The sequence below is a fragment of the Camelina sativa genome, chromosome 6, assembly GCF_030686135.1.
Source record: "Camelina sativa cultivar CO46 ecotype springtype chromosome 6, ASM3068613v1".
Taxonomy (NCBI): domain Eukaryota; kingdom Viridiplantae; phylum Streptophyta; class Magnoliopsida; order Brassicales; family Brassicaceae; genus Camelina; species Camelina sativa.
This window is the reverse complement of record NC_141885.1, coordinates 14,600,779-14,620,403: the sequence shown is the minus strand read 5'-3', so window position 1 is coordinate 14,620,403 and position 19,625 is coordinate 14,600,779. Positions and strand designations below refer to the sequence as shown.

The following is a 19,625-nucleotide window of genomic DNA, read 5'->3' as shown; positions in this document are numbered from 1 at the left end:
ACCAGCCAGTGAGTGAGCGGCGATTAACAGGACAACCCGCCCAGTCTGCATCACACCAACCAGTGAGCTGCAGGTCATTATCTGAACTTAAAAGAATACCTTGGCCAGGGGAACCCTGTAGGTAGCGTACCACGCGAAGAGCAGCATCCCAATGAGCATGTGTTGGTAGTTGCATAAACTGAGACAGGATGTGAACTGAGTACGTCAGATCCGGTCTTGTGGCAAGAAGGTAGATCAGGCGTCCAACCAGGCGGCGATACCGCGCGGGTTCAGCTAACAGAGGGCTGTTGACGCGACCAAGACTGTGTTGCTGTTCCATGGGGAACTTTTCAGGTTGATAGTTGAGAAGACCAGTTTCTTGGAGAATATCGAGTGCATATTTCTTTTGGTTGAGGAAAATCCCATCGGTTCTCCTTGTGACCTCTATACCCAAAAAATATTTGAGAGCCCTGAGATCTTTCATGTGAAAACAAGTACTCAAATACTCTTTGAACTCTGAAATTGTTTCTAAGCAGCTTCCCGTAATGACTAATTCATCCACATAAACCAAAACGTAAAGCTGAATAGCACCTCGTTGTAATGTGAATAACGAGTAATCTCGATAAGATTGTTTGAAACCATACCGAATTAATGCTGTCTGCAGTTTCTCGAACCAGCATCGAGGCGCCTGTCGAAGGCCATAAAGAGATTTCCGAAGACGACAAGGTTGCGTTCATCATTCTCAAGATGAAAACCCGGAGGCAGTTTTATATAAATTTCCTCACTCAAACCCGTCGGCAAGATATTTGATTTGGTATACCCATTTGCATCCTAAACAACTTTTTTTTTTTATTGTCAAATTTACATCTTTTATGGGATTCGCTCCGGCTGATTTTGTTACAACGGTACAAAACCACGGCAAATTGCCGTCATATTAACTATAGTATTAAATTACTAGATTTCAAGCTATGCTTCCAAAGTCATAGCTTAACGTATATTGTAATAACATCTAAAATAAGATAGGAAGAGAGTAAGCAAATAATGGTAGTGATTTCTAGCGGTCGTGAGAAAATTTTGCTCTCATGTCCACAGCGCCCTCCAATCGTACCAATAATATACAAACTCTTTGGACTTTGATGCAATAATTGCACCAAGATTCGAGAACTCACTATTGAGGATATTTTTTTATATTTGGAGACTCCAAGTATATAATATAACCTCTTAATCCCAAAACAGAACCTACCTTAGGTGGCAATAACCACCAACTCTTACTGACTTACACGTTTTTCCTGGAATAAATGTCACATTCTTGCTATCTACTCAACAATAATGCAATTAGTTTTTGTTATAATCATTTGGATCAACTAAATAAAGATATGTTCCGCACTGCAACAAGAAAGAGAAAGACGTTAAGCAATGGAGAGAAGGGAAGCCAAGAGAAGGATAGTATTAGTTCCAATTCCTGCTCAAGGTCATGTTACTCCAATGCTGCAACTTGGGAAAGCCCTTTACTCGAAGGGCTTCTCGATTACGGTTGTTGAGGGACACTTCAATCAAGTAAGCTCTTCTTCTCAACACTTCCCTGGCTTTCAGTTTGTCACCCTGAAAGAAAGCTTACCAGAGTCTGAATTCCAAAGACTCGGAGGAATCGAGTTTATGATAAAGCTCAACAAAACTAGTGAGGCAAGCTTCAAGGACTGTATCGCTCAGTTGCTTCTGCAACAAGGCAGTGATATTGCTTGTATCATCTATGACGAGTTCATGTACTTCTGTGGAGCTGCAGCTAAGGCGTTCAACCTTCCAAGTATCATCTTTACCACTACTAGTGCTACAAATTATGTTTCACGTTGTGTACGAAGCAAACTCAATGCCGACAAGTTCTTGGTCGACATGGAAGGTACTGGAAACCAGCTTAACAACCCATCCCGAAATGGTTTAAGGTTGTTTTGAGGATTTAGATAATAACTAAACTGTTTTTTTTTTTTTAACTTAGATCCTGAAATGCAAGAACAGGTGGTGGAAAATTTGTATCCATTACGATACAAAGACCTACCGACTTCAGGATTGGGGCCTTTAGATCGATTATTCGAGTTCTGTAGGGAAGTAGCCAACAAAAGAACAGCTTCCGCTGTTACCATCAACACCGTGAGCTGTCTAGAGAGCTCGTCTTTGTCATGGCTGGAACAAAACATCGGAATTCCGATGTACCCTATAGGTCCTCTTCACATGACAACTTTCCCACCTTCTAGTTTACTTGACGAGGACAGGAGCTGCATCGAATGGTTAAAAAAGCAGAAACCGAGGTCAGTGATATACATAAGCTTGGGAAGCATATTTGACATGGGAACTAAGGAAGTTTCGGAGATGGCTTGGGGGTTGTGTGATGGTAACCAACCTTTCTTATGGGTCATCCGAGATGGCTCTGAGTCATTGCCAGAGGAAGTCAGTACGATGGTCTCAGAAAGAGGAGGATACATTGTGAAATGGGCACCGCAGATAGAAGTACTTGGACATCCTGCAGTAGGAGGCTTCTGGAGCCACTGTGGATGGAACTCAACGCTTGAAAGCATTGCAGAAGGAGTTCCAATGATATGCATGCCCTTTCATGGGGAGCAGATGTTGAACGCAATGTATATAGAAAGTGTTTGGAGAATAGGTTTTCAGGTGGAAGGTAGTAAAGTGGATAGAGGAGAGGTTGAGAGAGCTGTGAAGAGGTTGATGATGGACGATGAAGGAGCCGGGATGCAGGAGAGAGCCCTTGATCTAAAAGAGAAGCTCAAAGCCTCTGTGAAAAGTGGGGGTACCTCATACAACGCTTTGGATGAGCTTGTCAAATACTTGAAAACAATGTGAAAATGTTGAACTTCATGTATTATTAGAGATAAAGATCAAGTTTGATCTTGCAAAATGTAAAAGTATGTTGTTTTTCCTATTCAAATAAAAAAGCAGTACAAATAAACACGAGTATTTTTTTCTTCTTCGAATGAATATAAAATTTATCCAAACAAAAAAAAATCATGTTTATATGATATGCATCTTTTGTTATAATTACAACAAGCTAGTTCCAGAGTTTCATCCCCTGAGATACAAACACTTTCCCGGTTTCATGATTTGCATCATTAGAAAGCATAATGGATACGTACCAACGCACACATCTCATGGTGTCAGCTTGAAGGAGGAGCTGAGAGCCTCTGGTTATAAGTGGAGGTTCTTCACACAACTGGCTAGAGGAGTTTGAAACTTCATAAAGAAGTCTATGAAGACAGTTGTCTCTACTTCAACACCCAAAATATCACAATTCTTTTGTAAACTATTCAAGTTTTGTTTCTCTCTAGCCAAAGATATGCAGACTCCTTCCTAACGAGTGCAGTGATTAAAGAACCTAAACCCACACAAAGCCGACATATGTTTCAGAAAGTATCATATCCTAAAAATCGAATATGAATGAAGAAATAACATGTCATTTTTCTTGTTGTTCACACTCACTCTAGTTTACAAAATCAATTTAGTATAAATATAATTACCATAATCTCTTGCGTAACTCTAGAAACTGTATATATATATATATATAAAGATACCTGAACACAAAGGAACAAAACAAATGGATCAACAGCCTTTTGCCCTCCCAGATTCAGTCAGCGGTGGTCATGCTCTGTACATTCTAGTATATGTTAGAAGGCTTTTGCCACCTCCCTCAACAACCTGAGAGTACCAAGCCACTTTTTCTAATACGCTTTGCAGTCTCTTGCCAAACCCGTCTGCTTGCCACGTACCAGACACTGTCTGTCAGGTCATTGCAGAAGATTGTGACGAATCTCCTCCTCGCGTCCGGCGTGAGTCGAAAGATCTCTCTGCATTGCGGTGTCTTTGCTTTCGTCTAACAGAATACACAAGAAAGCAGTATATGATCTAACTCACATACTGGCTCATATTGCACTCCTACGGTAAGCCTTCCCATCCTGCTTACAAGCTATGTACTCCGAGAGATAAATTTTGTTGATTTCATATATCAAGTTCCATCTCTTCACATACTTGTTCACTAAAAAAACAAAATATTTTTGTCTTTTTCGTGTTACATCATTATAAGAAAACATCAAATCTAAGTAATATGAAAGCCTTTGCCCTTAAATGTAAATTAAGCAAAAGTAGGCTGCAAATGCTCTGACCCCATAAGTAGGCACTTAGTTAAAGACAGAAGCATAATCATGGATAAAACATAACTAAGCACAGCCCCAAAATTATAAAGTCCATTTCATACATATACAAATCCCAATTTTTTTTTTTGGTAACAGTATAAACACTATTTTTTTTTCGACAACAGTATAAACTCTATATATTATATCACTTTTTATTCTTATTTTATTAAGTTTTTAGAAAAACATGATTTTTAATTTTTTTTTTTTAAGGCACAATATTATTGCCTTGGGTCAAATTAATTTCTGGATTCGACACTGGAACTATATATACACATATTATAATTTAGTATGAGATTGATTGTAAGTAATCATTGTGTAAATTCTTTGGAGACTGAATTGACACTTTTATGTCAATTTCTTTATTTAAATGAAAATTACATTAGCTGGTCTGCTGTGCTCTCAACACACCAAAACAATTTCATGAAATATTAATAGAAAATGTTTCTAGTAGTAGAAAAATATCTAGTGTGGAAAATGGTCACGCGCCAATACGTATATATTATTTTTTTGATAGAAACGCACCAATACGTATATTATCAACTCTTTGGAGTCTCATGCAATAATTGAGTTAGCTTAGAGTATGTCCACCGGTAGTTTTATTAGGGGTACTCTCAGTAAAAAATAAAAAAAATAATAATAAAGAAAAACAAAAGTAAAGGAACGTTGCTTCATTAAGCATTTTGAGAATCGTTTCTTACTATGTGTCAGGTTACTATAAGCTGATTTTTTTTTTTAGATTTATTATTTAAATATTTATTAATATTAAAAGAAAATGATTAAAATATATTATTTTGAGTAACATGAGGCAGTTCTCCATTCGCCATGGTCTTAGGTGGCTTCCACCAACAAAAAAGAAACATACACGTTTTTCTTAAGAGTTAAATAAATGTCACTTTCTTCCTTTTACTAAACGCCCATGCAAATTATTTTTCAATAAGTGTAAGTTGGATCAATTATTTAAAGATGTTGCGCATTGCAACATGAAACGATAGAAAGAGCAAGAGAGAAATAGCCAAATAGATTAAGCAATGGGGAATAAGGAAGCTAAGAGAAGGATAGTGTTAGTTCCAGTTCCAGCACAAGGTCATGTAACTCCAATGATGCAACTTGGGAAAGCCCTTTACTCCAATGGCTTCTCGATTACAGTTGTTGAGGGACACTTCAATCAAGCAAGCTCTTCTTCTCAACACTTCCCTGGTTTTCAGTTCGTCACCATCAAAGAAAGCTTACCAGAGTCTGAATACGAGAAACTTGGACCACTCGAGTTTGGGATGAAGCTCAACAGAACCAGTGAGGCAAGCTTCAAGGACTTTATAGCTCAGTTGTTGCTGCAACAAGGCAATGATATTGCATGTATCATCTACGACGAGTTCATGTACTTCAGTGCAGCAGCAGCTAAGGAGTTCAACCTTCCGAGTGTCATCTTCAGCACTACTAGTGCTACAAATTACGCTTCCCGACGTGTACTAAGCGAACTCAATGCCGACAAGTTCTTGGTCGATATGGAAGGTGTCCAAAACCAGCTTAATAACCCATCCCGAAACCATTTGCTTCACTTAACCTTGGTTTTTTTTTTTTGTAGATCCTGAAATGCAAGACCAGGTGGTGGAAAGTTTGTATCCATTACGATACAAAGACCTAGCGATTTCAGGAATGGGGCCACTAGAACAAGTTCTTGAGGTCTGTAGGAAAGTAGCGAACAAAAGATCAGCTTCCGCTGTTATCATCAACACGGTGAGCTGTCTAGAGAGCTCGTCTCTATCATGCCTAGACACCTCTGTTAAAATTGGAATTCCGATGTACTCTATAGGCCCTCTGCACATGACACCTTCCCCACCTTCTAGTTTACTTGAAGAGGACAGGAGCTGCATTGAATGGCTGAACAAGCAGAAACCGAGGTCAGTGATATACATAAGCCTGGGAAGCATATATGAAATGGTCACCAAGGAACTTTTGGAGATGGCTTGGGGGTTGTGTGATAGTAACCAACCTTTTTTATGGGTCATCGGACATGGCTCCGAGTCATTGCCAGAGGAAGTCAGTACGATGGTCTCAGAAAGAGAAGGATACATTGTGAAATGGGCACCACAGATTAAAGTACTTGGACATCCAGCAGTGGGAGGCTTCTGGAGCCATTCTGGATGGAACTCAATACTCGAGAGCATAGCAGAAGGAGTTCCAATGATTTGTAGGCCCTTTCATGGCGAGCAGAAGTTGAACGCAATGTATATAGAAAGTGTTTGGAGAATAGGTTTTCAGGTGGAAGGTAGTAAAGTGGATAGAGGAGAGGTAGAGAGGGCTGTGAAGAGGTTGATGGTGGACGAGGAAGGAGCCGGGATGCAGGAGAGAGCCCTCGTTCTAAAAGAGAAGCTCAAAGCCTCTGTGAAAAGTGGTGGTACCTCATACAATGCTTTTGATGAGCTTGTCAAGTACTTGAAGACAAAATAAAATGTTGAACTACATGTATTATTAAAGATGGTTGAATTGTGTGGATCAAGTTAGATCTTGCAAAATTTTAAAGTATGTGGTTTCTTTATGCGAATAAAAAGCAATAGATAATTTGTTGCATCAAAGTATCAAACACAAGTATCTTTCTTGGCAGTTTGCTCAATATATAATTGTTGCATCACAAAAGAGCCAATTAAATGAAACAAGAGGACGAAATCATCTTTTCTTTTGTCTTTCATTACTCTCTAACAAAATAATTGAAGTGTTGAAACAAGAGGCGCACCGAGAAGATGAAGCATACACCATCTACCTTATGCTTCACATAACACAGATAAATTAATGTCCACGAGTATAATCTGTTATATATATCAGAAACATACTTCTTTGAATAAATCTCATAGGTACATTCAAGGAGCTCAGAGAACTGATTCTTAGTTTTTCTTGCAGTTTTCCGTAATGGAGGAGAAGCAGGCGAGGAAACCCTTCATTCTAAGGGTTTTTCAATCACAGTTGTTCAGACCAAGTTCAATCACTTTATCCCTTCAGATGACTTCACTGTTTTTCAGTTTGTCCCTATCCCAGAAAGCTTACCGGAGTCTTTGAAGGATCTCGGAGCACTACATTTTCTGCTTAAGCTCAACAAAGAGTGTCAGGTGAGCTTCAAGAACTGTTTGTGCCAGTTGCTGCTGCAACAAAGTAATGAGATCTCATGTGTTATCTACGATGAGTTCATGTACTTTGCTGAAGCTGCAGCCAAGGAATTTAAGCTTCCAACTGTCATTTTCAGCACAACATGTGCCACGGCTTTTGCTTGTCGCTCCGTATTTGAAAAACTCTATGCAAACAACGACCTGGCTGACTTGAAAGGTACTCTAAAAGTCTCTGTTTCAGGTTTTCCTAAGCCTCTAAAATGTTGTATCACTATGGTTTTAACTTTTTCGCTGAACCCAAAGGACAACATGATGAGCTAGTTCCAGAGTTTCATCCCCTGAGATATAAAGACTTTCCGGTTTCACGATTTGCGTCACTAGAAAGCACAATGAAGTTGTATACGAATTCTGTTGACAAACGTACAGCTTCCACTGTGATAATCAACACAGCGAGCTGTCTAGAGAGCTCATCTCTGTCTTTTCTGCAAAAACAGCTAGAGATTCCAGTGTATCCTATAGGCCCTTTTCACATGGTGGCCTCAGCTTCTACGAGTTTAATTGAAGAGAACAAGAGCTGTATCGAATGGTTGAACAAACAAAGTGCAAACTCGGTGATATACATAAGCATGGGAAGCTTAGCTTTGATGGAAATCAGTGAGGTGATGGAAACGGCTTTGGGATTGGCTGCTAGCAACCAACACTTTTTATAGGTGATCCCACCAGGGTCGATACATGGTTCAGAATGGACAGAGTCTTTGCCTGAAGAGTTTAGTAAGACGGTCTCGGATAGAGGTTACATTGTGAAATGGACTCCACAGAAGAAAGTACTTGCTCATCACGCAATAGGAGGATTTTGGAGCCATTGTGGATGGAACCCAACAATAGAAAGCATCAGCTAAGGAGTTCCTATGATCTGCTGGCCGATCAAAAGGTGAACGCGAGGTACTTGGAGTGTGTTTGGAAAATTGGGATTCAAGTGGAGGGTGAGCTAGACAGAGGAGTGGTCGAGAGAGCCGTGAAGAGGTTAATGGTGGACGAAGAAGGAGAGGATATGAGGAAGATAGCTTTCAGTTTGAAAGAGCAGCTTAGAGCCTCTGTTAGAAGTGGAGGTTCTTCATACAGCTCGCTGGAAGAGTTTGTACGCTTGATGAGGACTCTGAAGCAAAATAAGAAATTAGTCTCTGTTTTACTTCACCATATCTGACACTGAACACACAACGGTAAAAAGTAACGTTGAAGAGAATAATTACTTGTGTGGATATATTATGTAATAAATGCACCTTTATGTTCTAGAAGAATCTTGCTACTATATAAGAAATAAATCAAAGGGGAGACAAAAGTGATATGAGGATAAGGTTTGTCACTGAATGTATGATGCTCTGAGAATCATATATAAGTGATAAATAGATTACGATTTACGATCTTATATTGGAGACGAAGAGGGCTTAAAGTAGAACCCTACGTGGCTAAAACCAATATAACACTATGTCAGCAAGAAAAATAAAAATAAAAAAGGCTATTGCTTTTGTTGGAATGTCACTTTCTACTTTTTTTGTTGGAACTTTCATTGGTTTGTGGCTCTCCAATCAATCGTAAGGTTATCAGTAAAGAGAAAAGATCGTCATATGAATATGATTGTATTAAAAATGGCCTCTTTAGAAACATTTGATTGGTTTATAAAAAAATTAAAGTAAATAAAAAGTAAAAGGATTGTGTCTGACGCCACCTCAAAGAAATAAATAATTAACAACAATGCGAACCAGATGCTCTTTCAATTATCTTTACAAGAAGCCTACAGAAAAAGGGAGTTACCTCACAAGAAAGTAAACGAGTATATGAAACTTGTCAAGAAGTCTTCAAGTATGCATTGGTGCTCCAAGAGTACTGACTGCTTTAGCTTCAAAATGAAATGTTTGTTTGATCTCTCCTTGGAGTGGGAAAACTCGGCATAAGATAAGAAATTTCTAAAGATGTGACAAAGTGGAAAAAGTACGAGATGCCAACAACCTGTACCAACAATCAAAAATGATCAAGCCTTTGTAAAGACGCAGATAACTTCGAAAAGTATAACGATACCTACCTGAAGACATGGAATTTAACTGAGGAAAACGAAACATATGAGAGAAAACGATTCTATAATTGGACATAAACTTAACGATTTCGAAAGCTGAGAGATGCTCATTATACCTAGAAGCTCACTGGTAATATATCTTGTCTAAATGGAAAATCATCATAAGACTTTCCCAATGAGGAAAACCAAAACCAAATAACATGAAAGTATAAAACTACCACTTTGGTGACTATCTTTCTATAAGCAAACTATAAAAGTACACTTGTGCAGCACCCAACAATATCAAGCCACATTTACACATATCGCTCTCTTGGGTTAAGACTTAAGAGCATAACTCATTTACAGGTATTCAGTGTTAGTTACTTAATTCTGAAGAGTGAACTAAATAATAAATATACATAATTCTCAAGAAACAATCTGCAGAACGAGTTTATAATTCCAAAGATGAATCAAACCTGATCTGGATTTACATTAGGTCTCAAGTCACAAGAGAGCAATTTGAATACTATACTTCTCAAGAACAGTTCAACATAGTACGAGACTCTTAAAAATCAAATTCTACTTAGTTGATGATGTTAAATCCACCAAACAAAGTGATTAAAAAAGCCTGAAGACTTATATTATATACCATTAATAGTAAAAAAAAAAAAAACACGGAAACTTGATGAAATTTCGATCAAATCGTGTAAGAATCCAACTGTACTCAAAAGACACTATTTATCAGAGTTCCACGAGCAAAAACAAGCTCACCTATCATCTCTTCTTCCCCACATTGAATCCATCTTATAGACTTAAGTTTTTTTAATTCTCATTCGCGCTACCACCACCAACAGAAGGATAAGAAGCCATGGATCCAAACTTATTCTGCTGCATCATATAAGGATTTGATTCAAACGCACCAGATCCACCACCACCAGCTCCATGATGATGATGATGATGGTTCTGATGATAAGGATCATGACCTTGATTTTGATGATGATATCCTTGCATACCCATATGATGCGCATAAACTGGCATCTGCATCATCGGCTGCCCTCCATACGGTACCGGAATTGGCACTCTAACTTGTCCAGCCGATCCATTCCCCTGGCCGTTACCGTTACCGTTACCGTTACCGTTACTACCACCGATGTCTTGAAAGCTCTGTGGAGGCACAGGTGTTGAAGAGAAGAGCTTATCCGAAGCAGAGGGACCTTCGTTAGTCAATCCCTGCATCCGTTTAAGGTAAAGCCTATACTTCTGAAGATGAGAGGCAACGTTTTCTCGAGTTAATCCTTCGACGTTCATCAGCTGCATGATCGTCTTCGGAACAGCGTTTTTGATCCCTAAGTGAGCCACAACATCAACGAATCTCTTGTGCAGCTGCGGCGTCCACACTAAACGAGGTCGTTTCAGTGTTTTCCCAGATAGATCTTCAGTTCCTGAATCTCCTTCCTCCGCCGCCATCTCCGTATCCGGATCCAAACCGCCACCGCCGTCTCCATCTCCGTCCGATGTCTTCTGCTTCTTAGAATCCGATCCAGGACTACTCGATCCGACTCGATCTTCCTCCTCCTCCACCGCGTTGCTATTATTGTTAGACGACGATGTGTTGGGACCTGAAGATCCGCTTCGTAGAGACGAGAGCGTCGTCTCCGATGCGCGATTCACATCTTGAACCGTACGGCTCCGCTCCGGTGTGATACTAAACGCCATCGCCAGATTCGCCGGAATCAAAGAGTAAGAAAGCGATGCTAAATCATCGTCGCTTGGTAATCCCATCTCCCATTCAAGAACCCTATCTCCGTCGCCGGAAACATCGTAATCGCTCATCCTCACTTCTTCTCCCATTTTTTGTTTTACTCTCTAATTCCTCGAAATTCAGGTAGAGATTAAGCTCCTCTCGAAGCTCAGATTCGTCGGAGAAAAAAAAAAGCTTAAGATAGATATTTCGTGGAGAAGTTTGGTTTGTGAAGACGACGGACGATGAGAAGAAAAAAAGGTTCAAAAGAGAGAAATAAAAAAAAATTTAGTGGAAAAAAAAAAAAAAGCAAAAAGATAAGTGAAAAAGCGTAATATCTAATTCCAAATCGGCCTTTGTGTTAGTGCCAACGTGGACGAGTTAACAAGATATTTTAGATCTTCTAATAAATATCTCTCCAACCGTACATTTGACACGTGTGTTAAAATCAACGAATCTCTTGACGACACGTCTTGAGTTCACGTTCTATAACAGTAATCGCGTTGTAGGTGATTAGTTGCCAAGGGAAATTACCAAATTAGGCACAAAGGAGCAGTCACGTGGATTGAGAAGGACCAAGTCAGCTATCTTCGTGGGTATTTTTTAGTAATTTACTAAACGACTTAGCAAGTTGCGTTTCTGGGGCGAAGGAGAAAAAAGTGGGCAAAGCCCGGTGGGTTCGGCCAGCTGGAGAGTGAAAAGAGGAAAAAGATTCGGTGGTGACTAATGTATGGTACTGACACGCAGTGGCGTTTTCTGAGCCGTTGGATTGTTTGTTTTAGATATTTATAGAAGCATCTAAAGATCAATCTAACGGCACAGATTTGTCAGCAATTTTGGAAAAAGGAAAACAATTATTGTGGAAAAGCCGAGAGAATCTCTTTCGTCAGATGGTTTAGCCACTCTGTTGGTTTCTTTTAACGTCTCGGGTTCGATTCCAAATTTCATAATTTGAGATAAAATATCTGTAAAAACGTTATCTTCTTCCCAAATTTCTGATTTTTTGAGATTCTCTCCAACTCATCTTCTTCGAGTGACTTGTACAGATTAGGTTTTTTTACTCGTTATTGTTCTCTCCTTGATTGTGGTCGATGACCTCGCTACTCCTTCTCAGAACTCTTCCGCTACTCCGTAATGGTTTTTTAAACCACCGTAACGTAGCTGGTGGATTCCTCTCTCAGCGTCGGCGTTTATGGTGTTCGCTTGCTGAGAAACCACAGTTTTTTGAGGATGATTCTGCGGCGGAGCAATCCAGTGCGGCTATGAATACGGCGTCACCGGTTGTTGATAACAGCTGGCGTTTTGAAGATCCTGATTATCGGAAATGGAAGAATCTAGAAGCGGAGATACTCCGAGATATTGAACCTATTTCTCTTCTCGCTAAAGAAATTCTTCATTCGGATAGGTAATTCCGAATTTCACGGTGTATTTTGTGTCAATGTTAAGAATTACAATTCCAATCGAAGTTTTAGGTTGTGGTTGATCATCTCTGATTGTTCTACAGTAGCTGTTCCATGTTTAGATTCTTCCAATATACTTAATGAACATGGAGACACTATTTAGCCTTTGATGTAACCAAACTGCTGTGAGAGAAGTTTCCCCTGTTGCCGCTATTATTGCTTCGGAGCTTGATCGGATTGTAATGTTCATTGCATAATTAGTGACAGATGCTCTTGTATCTTCAGTATACTGGAACCATAACTGTTGTGTAGTGAACTGTTGAGATTTGAAGCTAGCTGCAGTGCATACTTGCCCTTTTGTGTAGATTAGTAGTATTACAGTCCGAGTGAACTGCTTTCCTTATTTGATAAACAGGTATTTTGATGGAGAACGGTTAGAATTTGAGGATGAGAAGGTTATAATAGAAAAGCTTCTTGCTTATCACCCCTACTCGAAAGATAAAATTGGCTGCGGTCTTGATTTTATAATGGTACGTAAATTCGAGAGAATCGATCTCTCTTTTTCTTTTAGCTCTACGCATGTAGAGTTATCTGGAGTTATTGTGCATATTCTTGGACCATCATGAGAGATAAATGATTCACATATATGCTTTATCTAAAGTTGTGAGAGAAATACATGTTTATACTGTATATCTCTTCATATGCTTTCTGTCTGTGCTTGGGAATACTTATGAGTGGGGCTACTTGTTAATGGCAGGTTGATCGGCATCCTCAATTCAGGCACTCGAGATGCCTCTTTGTTGTCAGAACAGATGGTGGATGGATAGATTTCTCGTACCAGAAGTGTCTTCGAGCCTATGTCCGAGATAGGTACCCTTCGCACGCTGAGAGGTTTATTCGTGAACATTTTAAACGTGCTAGTAGCTAAAATCTGTAATACCGCCCCTCTCATCATCACACAGCAACTTCTCATATAAATTTTGCTGAAATCACACAATCAGCTCTGAAGCATTGTTGTACAAAATTTATAATTGCTCAAATCTATTGGAAAGGCCTGAATCAGTTAGGAAAATATCAGAATAGTAGTAGTTGGTTGGTTCAGAACATTTCTGGATACTAAAAATTTCAGTCTTTGGAGAAAGAAACATTTGAATATTGTAAAAACTTCTTTTTTGTTTTTATCACAAACTCTTTCCGCAATATCGAAGTAAAAATATTTCAAAGTCAAATAAACTAGTTCAGACAAAAGCCCAAGATGGACAACCTCAAAAGGAAACACAAACCAGTATGCCTTTGTGTGTCCAAAGTCCAAATGTTGAGTCAGCCATAAGAGACGAATCTACCTTATTCCACAACCCATAATTGACTCCATCCATATTTATATATGCAACTCATAAAGTCATGTTTTGGTTAACAAACAAGCTACTAGCATTTAGTTGACAAAATAAAAGCTAAACCAAAAAAACAATTTAGTCCCTACCTTTATAAAATTTGATAAACATAAGAAAGAAAAATTCAACATTATGTTGATGATCAAGATGATAATAATATACAAGAACTGCACAATCACATGATTTCCAATATTCAAAGATACTTTTATATATTTCCACGTCAAGACAAACACAACCAGATCTTTTACCTTTTTTTTATTTTATTTTTTTCAAAATAGATCTTTTACCTTCTAAAACCAAAATATCTCTATACAAAATTACAAAATAAAACATACTTACCCCCAATAACGACGACGTTTAGTAACTTACCAAGAAAGAAACAAAAGGTGGGCCACACGCTGATTCTTCTGAAACTTCTTCGAAGGAAACACAGATTTCACATTTGGGTCAAATCTTTCGCACACGTCAATGACGCTCTTCACTACAAAAACACACACCGTTAATAACGCCGTCATCATCTCCCCCCCCTAGTCAAAACACTGTCACGTGTTATCACCGTCTAAATCTAACACCGTTAACACTAAACAAAACAACGCTATATAAACAAAAACTTGTTTTCTTCCTTCCTCTCATTAAACTTCAGATCCTTTTCACCAGCAACACAAGTTTTTTTTTCTCCCTTTTTCAAAAGATGATGCCAAATTCTACATCGGCGACGATAACTCCGGCGACCGAACCAACCACCACCACCACCACAACGACGGTTACGACGTCGTACTGGTGTTACAGTTGTACGCGATTCATCAGCGTTTGGGAAGACCAAGACGCAAACGCTGGAGTCTTATGTCCTTATTGCAACGGTGGATTCATCGAAGAGATTGAAGATTCTTCCTCTAATAATTCTTCCGTTGCGGCGATTCCGGCGACGACGACGAATCAGGAAGTTAGATCGGTTGGAGATAGTCATAGATCTGTAATTAGACGCCGTAGATCCAATCGCCGGACGTCGTTTAATCCGGTTATCGTTTTACACGGAGGAGGAGGAGGAGGAGGAGGAGCTGGTGAGAGAGTTGAGAACGAAGAAGGAGACGGAGCTGCTAGAGAACGACGCGCTTATGAGTTTTATTACGATGATGGATCTGGTTCAGGTCTTAGACCCCTTCCTGATTCTGTTTCCGAGATCTTGATGGGATCTGGATTTGAAAGGTTGCTTGAACAATTGAGTCAGATCGAAGCGTCTGGTAACGGAATCGGTAGATCTGGGAACCCGCCGGCGTCTAAATCGGCGATTGAGTCTTTGCCTAGAGTCGAGATCTCAGATTGTCATATGAAAGCGGAAGCTAATTGCGCCGTGTGCACGGAGGTGTTCGAAGCAGGTGTCGAAGGTCGTGAGATGCCGTGTAAACACATTTTTCACGGGGATTGTATCGTTCCATGGCTCTCGATTCGGAACTCGTGTCCGGTTTGTAGATTCGAGTTACCTTCGGATCCGATTCAACGGAGTAACGAGGAAGAAAACGCTGTTGGGATGACGATTTGGAGATTACCAGGCGGTGGTTTCGCTGTTGGGAGGTTTAACGCGGCGATGAGGGAAGGAGAGAGGGTTTTGCCTGTGGTGTTGACGGAGATGGATGGTGGTGGACTTGGTAGTAATGAAGGACCGAGACGTATCTCGTGGGTTAGAGCACATGAGACACCGGAGATGAGTAGAAACGGTGGGAGTTCAGGTAATGGTGGTAGATTGAGAAGAGCTGTTCGTGGAATGGTTTCGTTTATGAGAAGAGTGAGACCAAATCGTGGCTCTTCTTCTTCCAATTCGAATTCGAATGCGAATTCGAATCTTATTGATTTGGATAGTGATGGTGAAACTAGAGTAATGAATCGATCGACTTCGTTGATCAGAAGATTTTTCTGATAAGGTTGAAAAAAAAAAAGAAAACAAAGTTCAGATTTTTTGGTTTGTTGATTCAACAATGTAATGTATATATATTTATTCAGATTGGGAAATCTCTTTGTTACAATCAAAGTTTATTGGAAAACAAATTTCTAAGTAGTAGTATTGGTTTGCCTTTTGTTTTAGACCAAATTCTTTAAACTTTTTTTTTATTGGATTCTGAGAAAGTGAAAGGGTTGTGTTTGTTTTTGTGTTCCTCGGATGGTGAGACATGACATGAATGCACGGTTGTGAAATTGATTGTTTCAAAGTCACCAAATTCGAATTCAAATTCATTTTGGGAGTCAGTAGTTTCATTTTTGTGCAAATTGGGTAATGGTCTCTGGATCACTTTACGAAACATCAATTCCATCAGACTAGATTGAGTTACGTGGATACAACAAATTTCTCAAGAAATAAAAAAAGAGTTTCCCGATTTAACACATAATCCTTACATTGTTTATTTTTTGTTGTTGAAATGGATATGTATGTATGTAGTTGGCATTCGTCATGACATACATACATCATCAAGCTGATGATTTGAAATTATTGTAACATTTAATTTGACAAAAATAAACGAATGGATAGACTTCATTCATAGACAAGGTCTTATATATTAATAATATCTTTCTTTTTTTTATCTTGTGACAAAAACAATGTGTGAAAGGTTCTCATCTACTCTAAATGGGTGGTCCTATAATTGTTGGAACTATTCAAGAAATTTTGTGTTAGATATTTTGTAACAGTAAGTCCTTGTAAATATGTAACCAAAGAGATCTAGATGCTTGAATGTGAAGCTACGAGGAGTTGAGCTACGAGGAGTTGAGCGGACCACTTGTTCTCTATTTTACATTCTTTTGAAGTAACGTATTTCTTCTTTTTTTTTTTCTCCTCCACTAAGGAAAGTTATTTTTATACATGCGGTCCAATAAACTAGATTCGGATATTTATAAACCGATTATATCACTGTGTGGTCCTGTGGAAAGCATATAAAACAGTAAACATAACTCTGCTAGTTGCAACAAAAACAATGTAAATGTTGTTAATGCAAGAAAAGTTGCTATTGTTGGCCCAATTTTCTATAAGGACTCAAAAGCCAAATTACTCCAACGAAAATGCATCAATTCCCTCATTTCAATGAGAGACACTTGACAAAAAATTTCTCCTATATGGAGAGACTTTGTAAAGAACATGGCGATTCCACAGGAGATTTTACTATCATATTCTCTAAGGAATATGTAATCTCTAAGTTTACGGAGGTTGCATATTGGATATTCCCTCTTCTAAATCACTTGCTAATAAGGAAGTTGACGGGCCTAGTAGTATTTGTTACTTCTCATTGTGGACTACTGGAGTCTCACTGTGGGAGCGGCATTGTCTTTTGGACCACGAGTTTTCTACCTCGCCCTACTTGTGAGTCTGTGATCTATCTATCTCACAAATTTGTGATCATGTATCCAATACCCGGCAAAAGTTAAACGATATACATAAACATTCTGTAAATTCATATCAAAGTAACAATTGAAATCTAATTTTATCTAAAAACAGAATACTCTAAAAGTTACCAACACTCACTTAGAACTAGAAAAATACTCCGCAACCCATTCGGTTGTTTTTCTTTACAATCAAGTTCATTTATAACTAGTGTTTGAAGTTAATCGGTGGACAAATGTATATAGTGAATATAAAAAAAACAAGAACTTCAACATATATATGGCAATCCATATATATATATATATGTATTGTTTTTTGCTTCCACAAAGATTTTTCTTCAATATCTGGATCCAATGCAAATGAATCTCAAGAATGTTTGTGCCAGCAAACGAGCATGAAAACGCAGCGTTTGATTATGTAGAACCGGGACTTATGCTCTTTCGCCACTTTCAAGCATTTTCGCGTCACCGAAGCTCCTTTCTGGGACAAGCTTCCAGAGAGATCTAGAGAAGACTTGGAAGAGAAATGATCAGCTGAAGATTTCGTGGAACAGCTTCTAGACAAGAGCAAAGACTTCGAATCTTTAGGCTTTGCTAAGAAACTCCGTCTGAAAACGGGCTCCGAAGAACAAGAAGACGACGAAGACGAAGGTTTAGTTGAGAAGCTTCTCTTGAAATGGGATTTGGATGATGGAGGATGAGAAGCAGAAGCTTTTGTTGAGAAGCTTCTTGTGAAACATTTTTGTGAAAAAAAACAAAATAAAATATTGAAAAAAGAAATGTAATTATGATGCGAGTTTTGATCCAAAAAATCACACAATAATGGCTGGATGAATCCGAGAAAGTATTTATATTAGGGTTATTTGGGCAGGTTTGTTGGTAGGGGATCTGGAGTTCTACATATATCAAATTTGCCTCTTGACGTATGTTTGTTTTAGATAAGATAGTGAATTGTTCACAAAAATAATCAATAGAAAAATATATGACATATCTATTGCCACTATTTTTCAATAAACTATGCTTTGGGCATCAAGATTCCAACCAGCAGAATTTGGGTTTAGTAAGACAAATTATAATAATGTAGCACATTTTTTAGCTAAGCTTATATGGTTCATGGATTGTTTATATCATGATTTTATTAATTCATAAATAAATTTCTATTTTGTCGAAAAAAATATTAATTTTTTTGCATACTGTACATGTTAATGTATAGCTACTTAATTGGTAAACTAAAAAAATAGGTAACTTAGTAGTAGTAGTTAATTAAAGAAAAAAAAAATAGAAGACAAATAATTATGAATCGTAAAGGTTTTTTTTTTCTTTCTTTCTTTTTTTTTCCTCTTTTTGTAAGACAAATAACTAAGCTTGAAAATTCATAATAAGAAATATCAGATGCAAAAAAAAAACCCTCTCTCGAGAGCGACTCCCCCAAAGCGCCTCTTTAATAAAAAAAAAAACCTCCATTTTTTTGCTTTCACCGGCCGGCGCTGGTTTTCCGGCGTCGGTTGGGTTTCTCTTTCTATTTAATTTGTTTCAACTTCTTATTCATATAGTTTTTAGTAATAGTTACGGCAATTTCTAATCAAAATATGCTTTTGTTCTTCACGACGATGAATTTGAAAAGTCAGATTTTGATGTCTCTAATCTTTGGTGCGGACTGGATATTGTCCTCAATTGCATATTGGGTGGGTGTCGGGTTCATGCGAGGCAGGATTCGCCTTCTTTTGTCGATGTTGGGGTTGTACTCTTTCTCTAATTTGCGTCGGTTCGGTGTCGATTCAGTGGAATCGTGATATCTTCCTTTACATAAGGTTTGTTTCTGGTGGACTCTCTCACCGGCGTTATCAACCGATGAATCTTCTCCTAAGCAAAGATTTGAAGATTTCATTTGGGTTTTTGATCCCGGAATTATTATACTATCTTGTCCGCTTAAAAGAATTGAGTCACGCGATAATCCCCTCTTGTTAAGGCCACAGTCCGATGATGGTGATCTCGCTGTCCCTCTGTTTGAAATCACTGGTCTTATGAAAGGGGAATCCATGGTCGCTAACCGGCATTGTGTTTGGCGTTTCAAAAGGCATGTTTTAAAACCATCACAAACAACATATCAAATTTTTCGTTTAATTATGGTAATGCAGAAAGCATTTAGGAGTCTCATCTACAAGATGTTAGCCTTTGACGAGTCACGAGTGTATGAAGAGGTGATTTAACAGATTTTTTTCTGTTGTCCATAAGGCTTCTGTTTGGAAAGCAGGGTTACTTTCCACTTCTTCATCGATCGAAAGTGAAAGTGTGTTCAATTTCCAATATTTGTTCCAAATGGTTGTATTTGTTTGGTTTTATGTATTCATGTAATGATGTAAACGCTTTTCGTATAATATAATATTATAATTGATTTGCCGTT

General features: G+C 38.5%; 6 protein-coding genes and 1 pseudogene across 8 annotated transcripts; 5 read left to right on the top strand and 2 right to left on the bottom strand.

Moving 5' to 3' along the window:
- The first annotated feature begins 1,317 nt into the window (after nucleotides 1-1,317).
- LOC104790888 (UDP-glycosyltransferase 76E6-like) lies at nucleotides 1,318-2,938 on the top strand. Its single transcript, XM_010516689.2, has 2 exons — nucleotides 1,318-1,876; nucleotides 1,973-2,938. The coding sequence occupies exons 1-2, from the start codon at nucleotides 1,396-1,398 to the stop codon at nucleotides 2,830-2,832; spliced, it is 1,341 nt and encodes a 446-aa protein (XP_010514991.2). The 5' UTR covers nucleotides 1,318-1,395; the 3' UTR covers nucleotides 2,833-2,938.
- A 2,172-nt stretch (nucleotides 2,939-5,110) lies between these two features.
- LOC104790886 (UDP-glycosyltransferase 76E6-like) lies at nucleotides 5,111-6,748 on the top strand. Of its 2 annotated transcripts, XM_087453023.1 has the most exons (3): nucleotides 5,143-5,684; nucleotides 5,758-5,909; nucleotides 5,986-6,144. In XM_087453023.1, exons 1-3 carry the CDS (start codon nucleotides 5,204-5,206, stop codon nucleotides 5,998-6,000), a joined length of 648 nt encoding a protein of 215 aa, XP_087309149.1. In that variant the 5' UTR covers nucleotides 5,143-5,203; the 3' UTR covers nucleotides 6,001-6,144. The 2 variants fall into 2 exon arrangements, with proteins under 2 accessions (XP_010514987.2, XP_087309149.1); XM_010516685.3 differs by having other exon boundaries at nucleotides 5,111-5,684; nucleotides 5,758-6,748.
- Nucleotides 6,749-6,830: 82 nt separating this feature from the next.
- LOC104790887 (transcription factor LUX) lies at nucleotides 6,831-11,442 on the bottom strand. The gene is made up of 3 exons (XM_010516688.3): nucleotides 10,095-11,442; nucleotides 9,086-9,280; nucleotides 6,831-8,429 (listed from the first exon to the last, which is right to left on the bottom strand). The coding sequence occupies exon 1, from the start codon at nucleotides 11,172-11,174 to the stop codon at nucleotides 10,146-10,148; it is 1,029 nt and encodes a 342-aa protein (XP_010514990.1). The 5' UTR covers nucleotides 11,175-11,442; the 3' UTR covers nucleotides 6,831-8,429; nucleotides 9,086-9,280; nucleotides 10,095-10,145.
- Nucleotides 6,832-8,595, top strand: LOC104698920 (flavonol 3-O-glucosyltransferase UGT76E12-like; annotated as a pseudogene). The gene is made up of 3 exons (XR_015559015.1): nucleotides 6,832-6,972; nucleotides 7,071-7,490; nucleotides 7,577-8,595. The product of XR_015559015.1 is annotated as a flavonol 3-O-glucosyltransferase UGT76E12-like (transcript).
- A 492-nt stretch (nucleotides 11,443-11,934) lies between the features above and the next one.
- On the top strand, nucleotides 11,935-13,536 carry LOC104790885 (protein DCL homolog, chloroplastic). Its single transcript, XM_010516684.3, has 3 exons — nucleotides 11,935-12,469; nucleotides 12,880-12,994; nucleotides 13,222-13,536. The coding sequence occupies exons 1-3, from the start codon at nucleotides 12,156-12,158 to the stop codon at nucleotides 13,390-13,392; spliced, it is 600 nt and encodes a 199-aa protein (XP_010514986.1). The 5' UTR covers nucleotides 11,935-12,155; the 3' UTR covers nucleotides 13,393-13,536.
- A 386-nt stretch (nucleotides 13,537-13,922) lies between these two features.
- On the top strand, nucleotides 13,923-15,908 carry LOC104790884 (E3 ubiquitin-protein ligase RDUF1). The gene has a single exon (XM_010516683.3). It carries the CDS (start codon nucleotides 14,547-14,549, stop codon nucleotides 15,768-15,770), a length of 1,224 nt encoding a protein of 407 aa, XP_010514985.2. The 5' UTR covers nucleotides 13,923-14,546; the 3' UTR covers nucleotides 15,771-15,908.
- A 1,492-nt stretch (nucleotides 15,909-17,400) lies between these two features.
- LOC147942590 (uncharacterized) lies at nucleotides 17,401-18,059 on the bottom strand (the record flags this gene model as incomplete). Its single annotated transcript, XM_087456131.1, has 1 exon — nucleotides 17,401-18,059. A coding segment is annotated over one exon (471 nt), but the record flags the coding sequence as incomplete, so codon positions are not given.
- Nucleotides 18,060-19,625: the final 1,566 nt, after the last annotated feature.